Here is a 16,642-nt window from a genome sequence, read left to right as displayed (position 1 = left end):
AAGAAAGTGTGATACAAGTCAGGCGACGACGATCAAAAACGCTTTATAAAGAGGCCCTCCGATCGAAGCCGTGTAAAGACTTCGATTATTGTTATTCGATATACAAAAGGTGCGAAGTTACGACTACGGGATCACAGCGAGTCTAAGAATTTTCCACGTTATTGTGACAAAACAGCGGCATCGCGAAACCACTCCGACCTGCTCACATCCTTCACTTCTCGACGCGCGAACCGCGAGATAACTCGCCACCGCGATTTCCGGCGCCTCAGCTAATTCTTTTCCTCTTCGTTTCTTTTTTTTTTTTTTTTATTTATTTTATTTAATTTTTCCTTTCTAATACCAGGGTCCGGAATAAATTACGGAGAGCACCGTTCGAAAAAAGTGCACCGAAAAGATGCTTTGCGTTATTAAAAATTACACGCGCGTTCGAAGTATATGAACGACCATCTCTTCCCAATATCTAAAAACGTTTCTAGCTACCAATCGTAGAAATACTGTACATCAGTTCATTCAGTTTTCTTTTTTTTTATTCTTATTTTATCCCTCTCTTTAACTTTTAACTCTCGCAATTTTCTCCGAAAACTGGAAAATAGTATCGCTCGTATACCATTCAGACGATACAATTTACGTTAAAATCTATAATGCCGCTTTATAGATTAGAATGCGGCTGTACAAAATTGCAAATATATTGTGTCGCGGGACAATATCCTTCGGTAAAATCGGTAAAAGATATTAATCTCGAACGACCTTCGTTAACTTTTTGCTTTTGCATTTAATCCTTGGACGTACAAACTTTTGATAACTTCCTAATAAATTAAAGATGACTTGACAAATTCAAATAATCTATTATTGACAAAGAAATATTTTCAACTTCCTCCGAAAATTAACTTAAAGAACGTTACAAAGTAAAAACAACTTTCATGCGTCCAAGAGTTAAATGACAATGTATTGAATAATGTATTATAAACGTTATTATGCTGCGCTCATCATGAAGTGATTTAACGTCGGACAACTCAATTTTAATTGCACGAGAAAAATTACACACATTATTTGCTGCTAAGAACGCAAATTTCCGCAAAATTATTTTAGCATTTTAAAAGATTTCGTCAAATTTTGTCACAGATTAAATAAAACGAAACTATGAAAGGAAATTACTAACGTTGTTGTTATCGGAAATATGCAAGTAATATTGCTTGTTAAAATTGCAATATAAAAAAAAACGACATATAAAATATATGAATATCTTAGAAAGACAATTTGCAAAGCGTAATTATATCTAAGTACGCGACGTGAATTGATTGTAAAATAATTCACAATATAAATTCTGTAATCGTACATCTTTAAATTTTTTTTTTATGCTGCAACTTCGACGAAGAGGAATTCTACGCTTTTCAAATAAATGTGTAATTTTTTTCGAAACTTTAAAATCAATTAAACCTACAATTACATTCAGAAAGTCAACGACAGTTTTAGGCTGTGAAATTATATCTCTTCTTTTTAAAAGCGATGCAAACAACGAAAAGTATTGCAACAGCATTCTCAAATATTTATAGTCTCTTTTAAATATCTTTTGTGTGAAATTTGTGACTAAGTGCACTCGAATTCTATGATTTTTTAATGAGGCTCCAAGAATAAGAAAAATATATTTGGAAAATTGTGCCAGTCTTGCTATTACAATACTTTTCATATCAATGTCGTCGTTATGAGTGATGAATAACAGCACGTATGTGACTTTACAGTTGAAAGGATCAATGTGTGTGCGAAACCGGCGCACCTTCCGCAGATCTCTAATTCTACTATTGTGCTCTGTCATTGGTGTGTAAGATCACTCGTTAAAAAGAAAACCCGTCTTCAATCCCATAGTGATCGAATGTGCAGTCTTGCGGCCTATGTAGTACAAATTTTTTTTTTTTTTTAACCGTACAAAGCTTACAAATTACGAGTTTAGATTGACATTATTACGTTCTAGCTCTTTACGAAACGTTTCTCCTAATATTTTTTCGTCATCATATAATAACATTATCCGCAACGTTATATTTCAACGAACTAAAGGTAGATCTTTATCTTCGGCCTTTAGTTCATTGAAAATTCTTTTTACAATCGTCGCGATATTGGTTTACTCACTTCTGCGCATCTACAGAGTTTGCAAATACGGTATTGCGCTGTATCAAACATCTCGGAGTAGACATTAAAGCGAAACAAAAGATTAGTATTTGCTACAAAATGGATCACAAGAAATCTCACAACAGCTGGGTTATCCATTAATCACTGAGGTGTCGAGTACAAATTCTTATTCTTATTCTTTTCTTATTCTCATCGCCTTTTCTTTACACACGTTAAAATAGTTGAATGTTTAGGACTGTACAACCGACATACAGGACATTTAACCATTTGAAATCCCTTGAAACATTTTGAGCTGTTTCACAAACAGATTGTTTGATTTGAGAAAGTACATTCTTATTAAAATGGCCCCAAATTAAATAATTTGTTTTTGAAGCATCTTTCATTCTTAAGAACAACGAAGACATTTCAAATGATTAAATTAGGTGAAACATCCTGTGTATAAATGTCATTAACGTTTCGTACAAAAATGTGCAGATAATATCTCGCTAATCAGCCTCCTTAGCTTAAATTAACACAGAACAATTGCACAGAGAAGAGTACTCTCAAAACCGAACCACTTTCATCGAATCAGGTGGATTTGATTACGTAGCCTTCGCACGGCTGCATACAAATAATGCGACGTACGAGATTAAGCCTCACTCATTTAGTTTAGCTTCTTATCGCCGGAATCTATCACCATGTTAGGACAACCATCACAGTGAATCCTTCACAGTCTACGAAATCTTTTTTTTTTCTTTTCTTTTTTCGCGCAGCACCTAGTCTCGATTTGCGGACCAGAACGCGAACCTACGTGCGACGGTTCTGTCTGAATTGAGCAGAAAGCCGATATCGAGTTTTTCGACACCTTCTCCTTTTTCGCGAGCGGAACATTGGTCCTTTTGCCGAGGAAAAGCTACCTTTCGCTCTTTCTTTCCTAAATCCTATCTATATTATTTATATATGTATATATGTATATATATTACAATAATATTACATATATAATACTATTCGCGTATAATAAAATATCTGTTTAACGGCCGCCGTTCGTCGGACGGTCTTCCGGGTTAGAAAAGAGAACCACAGTTCCCATTTTGGAGAATTCGTACAGCATTTAACAGAAATTAGTCTTTGCAGATACGCAATGCCCTGCAAGGTCGAAAAGACTTCCAACAGATGGTTTCTTCGAGAAGAGCTCCTCCAGGATGATAAAACACGTTGGCAGGTCTGCTAGAAAGCCACTATACACTATCTTTCCTTAGCACGTTCCTCAACTGGCTAATTGAGAGCTGCGAAGAGAATCGAAGCAGCACAGCGCAGGAACACGCCGACGAATGAACATTGGCAGGTCCTCTTCCCGAAGCACTGTACACCCTGTATACCTCCGATACCTTGGGGCGGTCTGCAGGTAAATAATCCAGGCGAACGTGGTTTTTGATTAAGTATTAAAGGACGCTGCAACAGCAGTAGGTCTTCTTCTCCTTTTCAGGGCTGAAGTTCATCTCGCGCACGATCTCGGCGAACACTTCGTTGACGTTAGTGCGACTCTTGGCGCTCGCCTCGACGAACGGGCAACCCCAGAGCTGAGCGAGCTGATGGCCCTCCTCGGTGCCGACTTCCCGCTGATGCTCCAGGTCAAGTTTGTTCGCCACGAGCAGCACCGGCACGCGCTCCGTGCCCTTGACGCGCGTGATGAGCTCCTTCATCGCCTTGATATCCTGAAAGGTTTGGTGATTCGTCAGGCTGTATACTACGACGAAGCCTTGGCCGTTTTTGATATACAGATCGCGCATCGACGCAAACTGCTCGGTGCCGGCGGTGTCGAGGATCTCGAGCACACACGGAGAGTTGTCCACCTCGATCTCCTTGCGGTAAAAATCCTCGATCGTCGGGTCGTACTTCTCCATGAAGCAGCCGGATACGAATTGGACGGTGAGCGCGCTCTTGCCCACCCCGCCCGAGCCGAGGACCACCACCTTGAATTCGCGCATTTCGCCGTCGTCGTCGTCGGCTCCTCGACGTCTCCTCCTTCTACGACGTCGCCACCACCTCCTAGACGTGTCCAGGACCGCGCCGGGATGTAGAGCGCCGTTTCACCAGCGAGCAGGAGAGCCAGAGCACGGGGGCCAGAGAGAGAGAGAGAAAGAGAGAGAAAGAGAAAAACAGGAGAATGGAAAGAGAAAGAGAGGGACAGACAAACGGAGGAAGATTATCGCACCTTTTCTCGCTGGGACACTTCACTTCCACTGGCTGTTGGCTAGGCTAAAGGCACGGGGCTCCTCTTCGCTCTTGTCCTCGTCTTCGCCTCGTCGCGACGACAATCCGCGCCCGTCCTCCTCCACCCGGCCGCGAACAAAGGCATCGACGAAACGGCGACGGGCCTCTGGGCCTGGAGCGGACACACGGACGGCGAGGGAGAAACAGAGAGAGTGAGAGAGAAAAACGGGATCACGCGTAACGTGAATCGACCTGCGCCGCCTCGTAGCTGGGCTGTCTCGGTATTACGGCGACTACGCGGTTACGCCAGGACATGACGACACAGCGCCTCTGCCGCTCGCACGCTCTACACGCAGGCACGTATACGACGACACAGACTCCTGTCCTGCGGCTGGCTCGGCTCGTTTGCTCAGTCGCTCGCCCGTCCGCCCGTCTCTGTCAGCCCGTCTGTCGTCTACTACCTCCTCTTCCTGCCGCCGTCTCTCCTCTCAGCCCCGCTGGACCTCCACCCCTTTCCTCCGCCCGCGCTCAACCAAGATCTGACGTGCGCAATGCCGCCATCTTATCGTCGCCGTCGGGCTTTTCTTCGAACGAACGTCACGTCGGTCCGCGCAGATCATCGACTGTGCGCCTACTCTAGATGTCGGCTGTTGAAAAAGCGACAGCGAATCCCACGTTCGTATCAAGATCTATTTTAAAAGATCGTCTTGATAGCCGTTTCGGGGATCGATTCTTGACGACCCTTGACACTCTCTTCTAGTCCTCGATACGAAAACGCAGAAGTAAATCCACTTTTTGCGCGTACTTGTTTTGAATAGCAAAACGCCACCAACTTTAAGCCGGGTTTTTAAAACCCCAGCGACTCCGCGCGGCGATTAGCTGCCCTCAGGAAGCGTTAACCAATGACGCGCCGCCAAACTCGAGACATCTGTTGAACTTGAGGCCTTGCCGCATGCCGTATCCCTCTCTTCTTCTTTTCGAAAGATCTTTTCGGCGAGTAAACGGATCAACGTAAGTATCGATGAGACTCGTTTTATCAAAGATTTAGCCGCTCTCGAGGCCATTATCCTCCGCAAAAACGTTGCAGATCGTAATCGATTACGTTTCGGTTTTACGGTTTCGTTGCAAAGACTTGCAAAGAGTCCGTGTAGGATTTGTGAATCTTTGCCAGATCGAAGAGGAGAGAAACGGAGGAAGCGATCGGTCGAGGAGATCCTCCCGCCACCCGCCGCCCGCCGCCCACCGGATGCGAGTGTCACTCTCTCCCGTATTTGCCGGTGACGACGCTGTTCGCGACCTTGCCGTGGAGGAGCCGCCGAGGAGGAGTGAGTTGCATCTCGTTGTTTTCGTGTTGCGGAGTGCGATACTACCCAGGATGTGTCCTACGTACGTTCAGCGCCGCTTCGCGCCCGCACGTACGACAGGCACTCGCCGTGACGTCGTAAATTCGCCGAGGTTATGCCGCGCGAGCGGTAATCTATATTTTCATCTTCTAGATCACGCGTTATTCGGAACCGCATGTATAATTTTATAAATATTTAAATAGCCACAACAAGCGCGATGAACGCGGCGATTGCAACATCAAGCTCTTTAATGACTAATTTACGCCTCATGACTCGAGGTGCAATTGTAAATGAACGGCTGCTGGAACTTTGCAGAACTAGCGTATGATTTATTTCAAGATGATTTTTCTTCTACGTCGACGATCAGCAATAATGATCTATGAGGATTGCTCTGTGGTAATTATTGCTTTTACAATTTTTATCGCTTTTATTGAGAAAATAGATCGCGAATATATTAATCCGCACAATAATTCAGTGATATATATATAATATATATTATATATGCAATATATTGTACAAATGTTTTACGGTTCTCTTTCGAGTTACGTTACATCTTATGTAATTTTTTAAATATAGATGACAGAATAATTGGGTAACATAATGCAGCTGGAAACATTTACATTGTACGTGGCGTGTTACAAAATATTAAATGAAAGGTGCCCATATCGGGTGTCCTACTTCGATAGGTTTAGGCAAGACCAGGATATTTTTAGCCTAATCGCGGACTACGCGCGATCACTTTCTTCTCTCTTAGCATATGTATACCGCTATCATAATCAGCACCGGGACCGACTGACTCATCTCGCATGCATTACGGATTACTCCCGATGACGAATACCCTGCTGACGAATTATTTCCGTGATCCCTGGCCGCGTGATAACGCAATTTGCGCTATGAAGGAATCCACAAAAAGGAGAAAGGTATTGATCCCGCTTCCCCCAACGTGACGTTTTTTAGTCAAAGAATTTTTTTTTTTCTCTGGCGAACTCAATGCGCCTTCAGAATCATTTGTAAAACTATTAATATGTACGGAACCTACTCATTTCTTTTATTAAGTTTTGCTTCTTTTTTTTTTTTTTATATAGTTGTAACGCAAAAACTGGTTTCAAACAATCACTACGAGACGTGTCTAAAAACTGACCCATTGCTACATATAAAAATCAACGAAGACAGCCTTGAAGCAGACGAGAAAAAAAAAAAAAAATCAACGTCGCTTGGTCTGGGAGTCCTCTATGCCGCAAGACCGAGTCTTGTCTTTTCCCGTTGTTTCGATTACCCGTTAGTTCGTTCCGCTGGTTAGAAGACGCCGCCGGGAAGCACGTGTTTTCGACGTGTTCGCCACGCTACTCTTCTACCGTGAGTACGAAAATCATGTTCTTAATCAAACGCGTTTCCCGCCAACGTTGCGATAAGCGTTCTCGCCGTATCCGACTGATTTATCTATCGCGAATGCTGACTGATGTGTCGACGAATGTTTGTTAATATGTGCCCGGCTGCCTGTCTAAAATTAGAAGCTCGTTATGCACAACATAAAATATTTCGTCCTATAATTAGTTCCGTTTAAACATCAACGACGATTACTTCGAATTGTAATGTTAATCGTTGATCTTGGCTCAAGATCCTCCGAACGGTTCTACGTGAATAATCGAAAGTTTCTGGCTGCGTTCGACAGAGAAGCTGCCTTGCGGCTGAAAATTGTAAACCTCATTGGCGTACGCTCGTAGATTTCGTCCCAAGACTAACAAACTCGCTCCGACGGTTTGTAATTTTGCCACGGTCGCAAGCAGCTTTTTCTACCGAACGCAAGCATCGTAGAACGAGGAATCTCCGGGTTATTTTTAAGCGCGCTATGTAATACGAGAAACAAGATGGGTATTCATGAAATCCCTGCTTCGATTGGTGATGTCAGCACGTTGTTGCGAGAAACTGTGCCGCTGTCGATCAGTCGGCCTGCGAGCTTTGATTCCGCAATATATGCCGCAGACACACTTAGAGACACGCCGGGAAATAACGCTGATAATTATAGATCAGGCGAAGAAGCGTTATCACGCGTTTCTCTCTCACTCCGTCTGTCTCCCTTCGTTCACCTGGAAGCCGGAAGTGCGCGTATTACTATCGCGACTATCGTATAACTCCTCCGGCTTCGTAAGCATATGTGCGTGGTCGCATGTTACCCGCACTTTGCAGCAACAAAGCCAAAGTACGTGTGACCGCAGCTGCGTCTCTACATACAGGTGACATTCTCGTCTTTTTTTTTTTCCTTTTTTTTTTCTTTTTTTTTTTCGTGAGAACATGTTTCTCGAAATATCAGATTGGGTCAATCGGAATAATCGCGACCTTAAAATAACAGCGACGATGTGAGGAGACGCACTTCCGTTCTGAATCTCGGCGCGCGTGGCGCAGGAAAGATTTCTAAAAAGTCTTTTTTTCTTCAGGTCACAAAGAGAAGCCGAAGGGTACCACTTTGTTGTAGGGTGATTCGGTTTAAAGGCCCGAAATCTCCGTTGCAAAGGAGGGGCGTAAAATTCGTCTACGTGTGAATGCCCAGCGGTAGATCTGTTGAATGGGGATCACCGAGGACGGGAAGAATTTCATTGCTCCGGGCGGCGAAACAGTACCCCGGCTCTGGTCCGGTTCGGCGCGACCTTGCGGTTTACGAGACGCAGTCTCTCACATACGTACGTACGCGCGCACATGCACGCGAAAGCACGCGTGCACGAGGAACGGATGACATCATCGCCGATGAAAGTGTACATAACTTAGCAATGCATCACCCGCTCCGGTCGACCACTGTCGATGACCAAGGCGGCTGCTTACACAGAATTTTTCGGAGGTTTTTCTTTCCGCCCGAACAAACGGCAATGAAAAGACCGACAACTGAAACGGGCTTTCAGACTATCCGGGCGCGTCTAAAAATTTTAGTCTCGGCTCGAGTCAAAAGTAAACGAAGTAAAAGGAAGAGAAGCGAGAGCTTATTTCTTCCAAGACTTTCCGTGATCGCACTCGGAATTGCGCGATAATTCGTAAGGCTGTAATAAGCTCGCGGGGTATCACGCGCTTTTCGACGTGGACTTTTGCCTTGGGTTTTTTAGGTTTCGACACGCATTTTATAGCTCGGTTGCGTTCAGCGAATTCCTATTTCCGGCACACAATTGCGATTTATATCTACCTCTCTCTCTTTCTCTCTCTCTCTGTTGCTCGTTTTCGCGGATTTCAATTACGCTCAAGGACATTATCGAGGCGTTCGTTCATTGACAACGAGTACGTGAGGTAATAGTTTACGAGATCACATTCAAATGACGTGATTGATGAACTTCTTGAAAAAAGTGAGCTTGTAGACGCGGAGCTTTTAAGAGAACCCGCAGATTAAACGTCTCGAAAAAAAGACGAATTATACGGATCTGCAGAGAAACCGAATGACTTTTCGATATTCCACGCCTGCGATTTCCGTCGACGTTGCGTGCCACAAAGACACGTGTCCCGTGCGTCAACGTGACGATAAAAGTATCTGTCGAACAGCGCGGGGATAGAAGGGATAAAATAAAGAGCATTGTCTGTTCGATTGTTTTACTCTTACCCGGTATCTAACTTTGGCGGAGGAATAGCATAACGCGAGTCTTACGTCATATTTACGTTAGACAATTTTTTCTACTCGCAAAGAACATAAGTCTTGAAATAATATATATAGAAATACACGTGTATTATGAGTAAAAAAACAACAGATATTATGAGAAAATGATATTAGGAAAGAGATCGCTTAGTTGAAAAAAAAAGCCAATTTGCTGGCTTAAATTACTTACAAATCGAACGGAATTAACTGCTGACCCCAGCTTTTATTTTTACCTTTCTCGTCTGCACGATTTTATTTATGCAAAATCCAATAAGCGACTTTCAATCAACGTGGAGTTTCAAAGAGTCAACAAGTGAAGTGTCGCATAATGCGTCTTCTTTGACATTTGCGTTTTATTCGATAAAGTTAAATATAGGAAATACCACTGCGAGCGAACAGATCCAACGGCAGAATTCACGTCTTTCTCTTGCATATTCAATTTGTAAAACTGACGGCTTGTAAAAAATTCAATTAAGACTCGTGATTCGGGATTTGCGATTTGAATATACTTGAGGAAACACGATTCCCGGTCTCGTCCTGCGGAATGTAGAATGCGGAATGTCTTTAGCCCGGAAAAAAATTCTTGGAATAATTGTTCACCCTCGAACGATCTGCCGAGAGACATATCGGATATCGACCTGGGGACCCCGTATACGACGCCCCTCTCGAAACACGGCCGCGGGTGACACCTTGTAAAAATTGTAACGACAAAAAAATCGAGGCCGAAACGAACGTACGAGGAAACTGTCAATTGGGCTTCATAAAACCTTCATTCAAGGCTGTTAAAAACTAGTACGATCCGATATAGTGCTCGCATAGGGTACGCTTAATGACGTAGGCGGCCGGTGATTCCGTCTTGCTCCGGCGATTCGCGAGATGCAATGGAATTCCGTTATAATTCCGGCGCAGAAATAGCACGTAGAATAATTAAAAAGGAAAAAGTAAAAAAAAAGGGGGGGGGGAGATATCTTCGTCGAGTTTCACACCTCGCTTGTTTGCGAAATATGCGTTAGAAGATCATACATACGATATAAATAGAGTGCCAGAATTTAACCAGACAGAAGCGAGTTTTGATTTGAATAGATTATTTATAAAAATTGAATGAATTTCGAGCAATAGGGTATTTTGTACGGGTAAAAGAATACGGAATAAATTCCTCGTAAAGTTCTGGCTCGTAATCGGTTACCGCTGACAAGGTGCCGATAGTGATTACTGCGCGTTTAGTCTTTAAAATGATAATTTAATATCATAACTTCTACACGACACACATGTTTTCGTTATGAATCAATCTTTTGTAACATAACGTACGTTCAAATGAAAACCCGTGACTAATCGGCTATCTAAAATCTACGAACGTGATAGACGTACAGTTAAGATGCAATCGTTATTCCGTAGATATTTATACGATGGTTCCAGCTCTTAAATATTCGAGTTTTTAAATTCCAAGCCTTAGGGTCTTGTGCATATTTATTGCATTTATTTAAGAAGCGCGAGCATCGCGCAGTAGTTCTGAAAGTCCCACGTGCCAATCAATCCTGAATGATAAAAATTCCGCGCGAGAAGGAAAACGAACAGAAGAGAAAACTCTCTCTTTCGCTAAAACGATAAGCAAAATGGCCTCGCGTATTCGTGATAAGAGAATCCGCTCGCTTACGTTTCACTAGAAATCAAGGAAATTTCCAAACGTTAGGGATCGCATTTTACCGCCGCGCCGTTATCGATTTAAGCGGGCTAGATCGCGGAACAAAGGATGATATTTCTCAATGAGGAAAGAAAAAGAGAGAGGGGGTGTGCGTTATCGGCGACGGCCGGGTCTTCTTTCTCATCTCTTTTGTGCACACGCACACGAATTGCGTCCACACGCACGTTACAATGACCTTTACGAAGCGAATACCGCGGGCGGCGATACGCAGGGACGATGACCCAACAATTTCAACATAAACAGTATCATATAGGCGCGTGCTGGTTATCATAGCACGTGGGCCAGGTCAGCTTCCGTCATCGGACGACTTCTTCAAGAACTAATGCCCGCTTCTCCGATTCTCTCCGTCGGTAGAAGAGAAGCGAGCATCGTCCCGGGTCCATTCAACATCGTTCCCGCTTGCACAGGGCGAAACTTAATCCTTTAACAATTAATTAATTAAAGATGAAGCTACTTTCGACTCTTTCGGCTTCTTTTCCAATAAAAATTAAATACATATCTCGATTCTATTTCGTTTATTATTGTTTAACTTCAAAGTAAATTTACATAATCGTAAAGTCAGTCTGAAATCTTAAGACAAATCTTTTGAATTTTAAGATTTAATTTTCATAGCTTTCTTCTGGACTTTTGAAATAAATTACCTGTGCTGTTTATTGAATAAACCTAACGGTTGACTTCTACGGTTTTGTTTGCAGGAACAGGAGGAGTCCAGGATAGACTAGAGGTGGAAGAATGAACAACCCAAACATCTACTCCCCGGATTCTTCGCTGTCGGAGGTGGGAATGCAGTCGGTCGTAACAACTCCACCTCAACCAAATGCGCCGATATTGCCCCCAGGTAAAAAAAAAAAAAAGCAGACGTCTTTCAGACTAGAGTTTGTTGCCGAAAGAAAAGCGGGGGCACGCATTTGCAGATCCAAAGCCCGAGTTCACGAGACACGTGAGTCACATAACGCCCGTTTGGTGACTTAGATTTTTTTTTTAATTATAATTTTTTTTGCCCTTTGCCCTAATCGGATTTTCAACAGGATTATGCTCCTCGTAACTGAAACACGAGCGAGATCCACTTGGCTCGTTAATATTTAGGGTCAGCGTCGCGACGGCGGCGGTTAATTCGGCCTGATTACCGCATTTCTCCGCTCTTCCCTCGTCACCTCGACTCGGCAATTCTTCAGGGCGTTTACGCTCGCAGGGTCCACTTAACGGAATTAGCATTTCTCTAATCAGCCGGCACTTCCCACCGAAGGGAATAAACTTCAAATGTAATTGGAATTGAATTGTTTTTTGAAATCTCATTTTTTAATTGATAATCATATAATGCCGAGCCGAGCGTGCTGCTGGCGTGAAACGCGCTCATTTCGTAATCGTGCCGCTTAATTAACGAGACAGAGGAGCGTTCGTGATCCTCCTCGTCGACGATCATAATCCGAGTATCGCTCCTGTCGCGTGTAATTGCGGCTCGCCACGAGAAATTCGAGCTCCCGTATCGTGACCCGATCTATGCAGAAGGACGAACCTCGTCCCAATAATAGTCTGCTGCCATCGTTTGCCGGCAGCGGTGATCAGAATAAAGTAGATAATGACCCGTCCTCGGTCGTCACGTATCGCCGCCATCCAGACGTTATCACTCGCGCTTGTACATACGATGCATATCGGTCTTTGCAAGCGCACCGGCGTTTCCACTTGCCCGAACTGTGCCCCAACTTGGGCTCTGCCCCAAAATGTGAGATAAACAAGTTAGTCCATCGTGTTTTGAATCGTGAAGCATCCTGATAAGAACCGACGACACGGCGCTATCACTCGAGTCTAGCAGTGCATTGTTTGCCTTTTACCTGGACGGTCGTGATAAAGCGGAAGGAAAAGAAAGCGAACAAGTAAAGGAGACGAGAGGAGATTGGATTGAGATCGATCAATTTCGGAAATTGTGTGTGGCTGACGAAAGATAGTCAAATAAGAAATTCTTAAAAAGAAATATAACGGAAAAGTGAGAGATATGCTGAGTCAACGGAAACAGTCAGCTGATCGAATTGTTAAAATTCTTCAGGCAAATACCGAGTTCGGATGACTTTCGGTTGTTTTAATTTCTTTTTTGAACAACTTTTTAGTAATTGCAGAATATTGCGGAAATATTGAGCGGCCGGCCGCAAATTTCTTATAATTTTACGAACGGTATTAATTTTCTCGGCATGGAAAGCAAGACATTCCATTTATATCTGTAACCATAGCTTTGATATATCGCTTATTGTTTTTCATATTTATCTCCCCGACGATAAATGTGTGGAACAAAAAGGAAGAAAAAGTCGGAAACTGGGATTGTAGAAAAAGTTTTATCTCTCGCGTCTGGTCGAGGGTGGAGAACGATGGAAAGTAATTGCGATAACTTGTGAACGCTGCCGGCAAACGTCTTCGATCGACGAAACAGTTATTTTCGTGTGATTAACAAGCGTGATGGATAAGAGATGATTGATAAGAGTGATAAAAAAGAATTTTTTTGAGCTGGGAGACTAGACAGTCTACGAGAGTAAACTTTAAATTTGGAAATTCGGAGCAGCCGCAGAATTTTAAACTCGAGAAGTGGCGGAAATTTCGAGGAAATATTTCGCAAGTTGTCAACGGCTTGAAACAGGAAATTCTCTGTGGAACGTATTTTCTTGATTCAGACAATTATCAACCTGTAATCTTTGATTATATAATATCTGTACACGTTCTTAAGATTGTGTTAATCGTGACATAGCAAATTATGAGTAAAATTTTTGTAGCGATAAGGATCGCAGTTCCAAACGTTGACGCGAACGTGTAACGCATTATAAAAGTGTTGATCGCTAAATAATTATTCGAAACATGCGGCGTTCCACTCGCGCAACAGAATCCGACTACTTCGAAACTTCGTGGAAGATCAAGCTGGAGCAGATTCGCAGGCAGTTGAGAGCGCTGTTCCGAAGCACGTTAACGCGTTTATATAAATCTAAAAGAAAGGGCTATACCAGATTTCTTACAGAGGAAGAACAGAGGTGCAGAATACTTTTTGAGAGCGTATATTTCGTAATATTTGTTGCCAAAATTATTTGAATAATTCTGCTTTTATTTTTGAATACAGATTTTAAAAGATTTAAATTATTATTTATATGAGTAATAAAAATCATGAAATTAACATTGCTTGTTGAATACTGTTTCCAGGTGGCTGGTCGCCGCAGAGTATGACATATCCGCCCGGCTTGGAATACCTTATGGGCCTTGATTACCTTTTCATCGACCAGAAAATTGAGTTGCTTCAAGGTGAGGATTTGACTCCGACGAGAGATATTAATAAAATGCTTCTCTTCTTGAGAGGAGCATGTGCGAATATATGTATTCCAGATCCAAAGTGGAGCTCGAGGGTGATTTATTATCGCTCTCCGAGTAAACGAAGCCACGTTTGCTCGACACGATAGTCTCCTCGTATATTTGTATTTTGATAAGCACATAATTTTGTGCGTAAAATACAATTACTTGGTTATTATATTTAACATTACACTATAATTTTATTATGCACAATCACATTTTTTATTTTATTGTATATTACGATAAGTATTTACGGTTACGATTTGTTAATTGTGCAGGGTAAAGTTTCTGATTATTTTCTTATCACTTAATGGACCCTGGATGTTATCATATGTATATATTTTTTTTGATGTATTTTTATTTATTTGAATCTTGCATTACATATTACTTTACTGTATTCAATGAAAGTTATTTACATGTTATTCTTTTTTGTAGCTTTTACCGGATGGGAATCTAAAAATAAATATGCTATTACTGATAAAAACGGCGAGCTAGTCTTTTATATGGCCGAAGAATCAGGAATTTGCTGGCGATTATGTACAGGAAATTATCGCCAATGCGAGTTCTTTGTCTTTGACAAAAATCTGCAAGAGACTCTTCGTATGGTTCGACCCTACAGATGCGACGGTTGTTGCTGTCCCTGCTATTTACAGGTAGTTTTGGTATTAATGTTTTTTAGTAACGGTAATAAAATTAAAAAATCATAGTTTCTTAAATTTTTTTTAATTAAAATTTTATATTAAATTTTGAAAAATGATATTGGATATAATAATTAATTAAAAGCTGAAATGAGAACTGCTGTCTTGTATCGTGTCTACCAGTTTCTTCACATATGCAAGCCATCTGTCAGTTAAACCTTTTAAAGAAACTTTAATCGTTTCGTTGAAATATCTCATCGATACATTATAATTAGAAATCATTATATCAAATTTCTATTTAGTATTTATTATGGGATATTATTTATTAGTAGTCCTATCTTCAAAAAGCCATATTGATTTATTTGAATTTATCGTTACTATTTTTCTGCAATGCAAATTAATTACAACGATGATTTCATTACTGTTTTTGCTTAACTGTAATTGAGGACTAAATATTCTTTATTTGATTGTTAATGTACTTTTTAATAGCAAGAAACTATTAATAAATTTTAGTTTTTAATTTTAATCATACTCGATTAATAAATAATTAAATCTTTTTTTACAGGTCTTAGAAGTATATTCCGGAAATATTCTATTAGGCAGCGTTACTCAAGAATGGAGCCTTTGCCGACCGAAATTTTATATTCGCGATGCATCTGGCCAACCAGTGTTGATTATAAAAGGACCGCTTTTTACTTTCTGTATTAACGTAACTTTTAAGGTGTTACAACTTTTTAAATTTGCCATTTATATATATATTTTTTTTATTATTAATATTATAAATTTGAGAATTGGTTTGTGATTTTATAGCATTATTACTGATTTAATCTGCAGGTTGAATCTTTGGATGAAAAGCATCGTGTTGGGACAATTCGAAAACAATGGAGTGGCTTTACTCGAGAGATGTTTACTGTTGCGGATACATTCGGCGTTCATTTTCCACGTGATCTCGATGTGAAGATTAAAGCTGTGCTGCTAGGAGCGGCTATTCTAATAGTAAGTATCATAAAAGTATCACAATCAGTTATTTACGAAAGAAAAAGATAAAAAAATTGTTCTTAATATAATTTGTAATCTACATTATTTTTTAACTTAATTTTTTTATCTTTTAATGTTTTAGGACTTCATGTATTTTGAGCGACAAGCACTTTAAAAGTTATTTGCTTCAATTAAAAAAAAGAAAAACTAAAGCAACTTGTCCATATCAATTTTATATTTTTACAACAAAGATATCTCATTATATATCAAAGGTATGTTAAAAGATTAAAAAAAAAAAAAGTAGTTTAACGTCAATGAAAGTACTCACCTATGTATTCACACTCAAAACTATACTCTTGTTATGACTTGAGATTATAATTAAAATTATATGTATATTTTATATATATATTATAACTTTGAACTTTCTTAGTTTTATATATAACTGAATTGTATTAAAACATATTTGTAGTTGAGTTTTTATCATACAGATGTAAGTAAATTCGTATCTACTCTAAAATTAAATTTCGAAGAGCTCTCTATCTATCAACATAGTACTTGCGTTCAATAAAAAAAAAAGTTACTTTATTACAATTGTAAAAAAAAAAACCCATGAATCTGATTGAGTAGTACGTATGTTCTTAATCTTGATTGAATCGAGATTTAAAACTATAAAATATCAGAAATTGTGAAAGACAAAATAAAGTCGAGAACATGAAGCACGCAACGAAATAGG

General features: G+C 40.8%; 2 protein-coding genes across 9 annotated transcripts; one reads left to right on the top strand and one right to left on the bottom strand.

Annotated features, from left to right (window-relative positions):
* Nucleotides 1–288: 288 nt before the first annotated feature.
* On the bottom strand, nt 289–4,876 carry Rap2l (Ras-associated protein 2-like). The gene has a single exon (XM_070657133.1). It carries the CDS (start codon nt 4,089–4,091, stop codon nt 3,546–3,548), a length of 546 nt encoding a protein of 181 aa, XP_070513234.1. The 5' UTR covers nt 4,092–4,876; the 3' UTR covers nt 289–3,545.
* Nucleotides 4,877–5,466: 590 nt separating this feature from the next.
* LOC139102914 (phospholipid scramblase 1) lies at nt 5,467–16,638 on the top strand. 8 transcript variants are annotated; one of them, XM_070657117.1, is made up of 10 exons: nt 5,650–5,789; nt 5,864–6,580; nt 6,746–7,016; nt 8,096–8,338; nt 11,668–11,810; nt 14,150–14,248; nt 14,729–14,946; nt 15,497–15,652; nt 15,766–15,927; nt 16,052–16,638. In XM_070657117.1, the coding sequence occupies exons 5-10, from the start codon at nt 11,705–11,707 to the stop codon at nt 16,082–16,084; spliced, it is 774 nt and encodes a 257-aa protein (XP_070513218.1). In that variant the 5' UTR covers nt 5,650–5,789; nt 5,864–6,580; nt 6,746–7,016; nt 8,096–8,338; nt 11,668–11,704; the 3' UTR covers nt 16,085–16,638. The 8 variants fall into 8 exon arrangements, with proteins under 8 accessions (XP_070513222.1, XP_070513223.1, XP_070513218.1 ...); XM_070657118.1 differs by having other exon boundaries at nt 5,657–6,056; nt 6,237–6,580; XM_070657121.1 differs by lacking the exons at nt 5,650–5,789; nt 5,864–6,580 and adding an exon at nt 5,467–5,642.
* Nucleotides 16,639–16,642: the final 4 nt, after the last annotated feature.

The sequence above is a fragment of the Cardiocondyla obscurior genome, linkage group LG05 (assembly GCF_019399895.1).
Source record: "Cardiocondyla obscurior isolate alpha-2009 linkage group LG05, Cobs3.1, whole genome shotgun sequence".
In the NCBI taxonomy this organism is placed as follows: domain Eukaryota; kingdom Metazoa; phylum Arthropoda; class Insecta; order Hymenoptera; family Formicidae; genus Cardiocondyla; species Cardiocondyla obscurior.
This window is presented reverse-complemented; position numbering and strand designations above follow the sequence as displayed.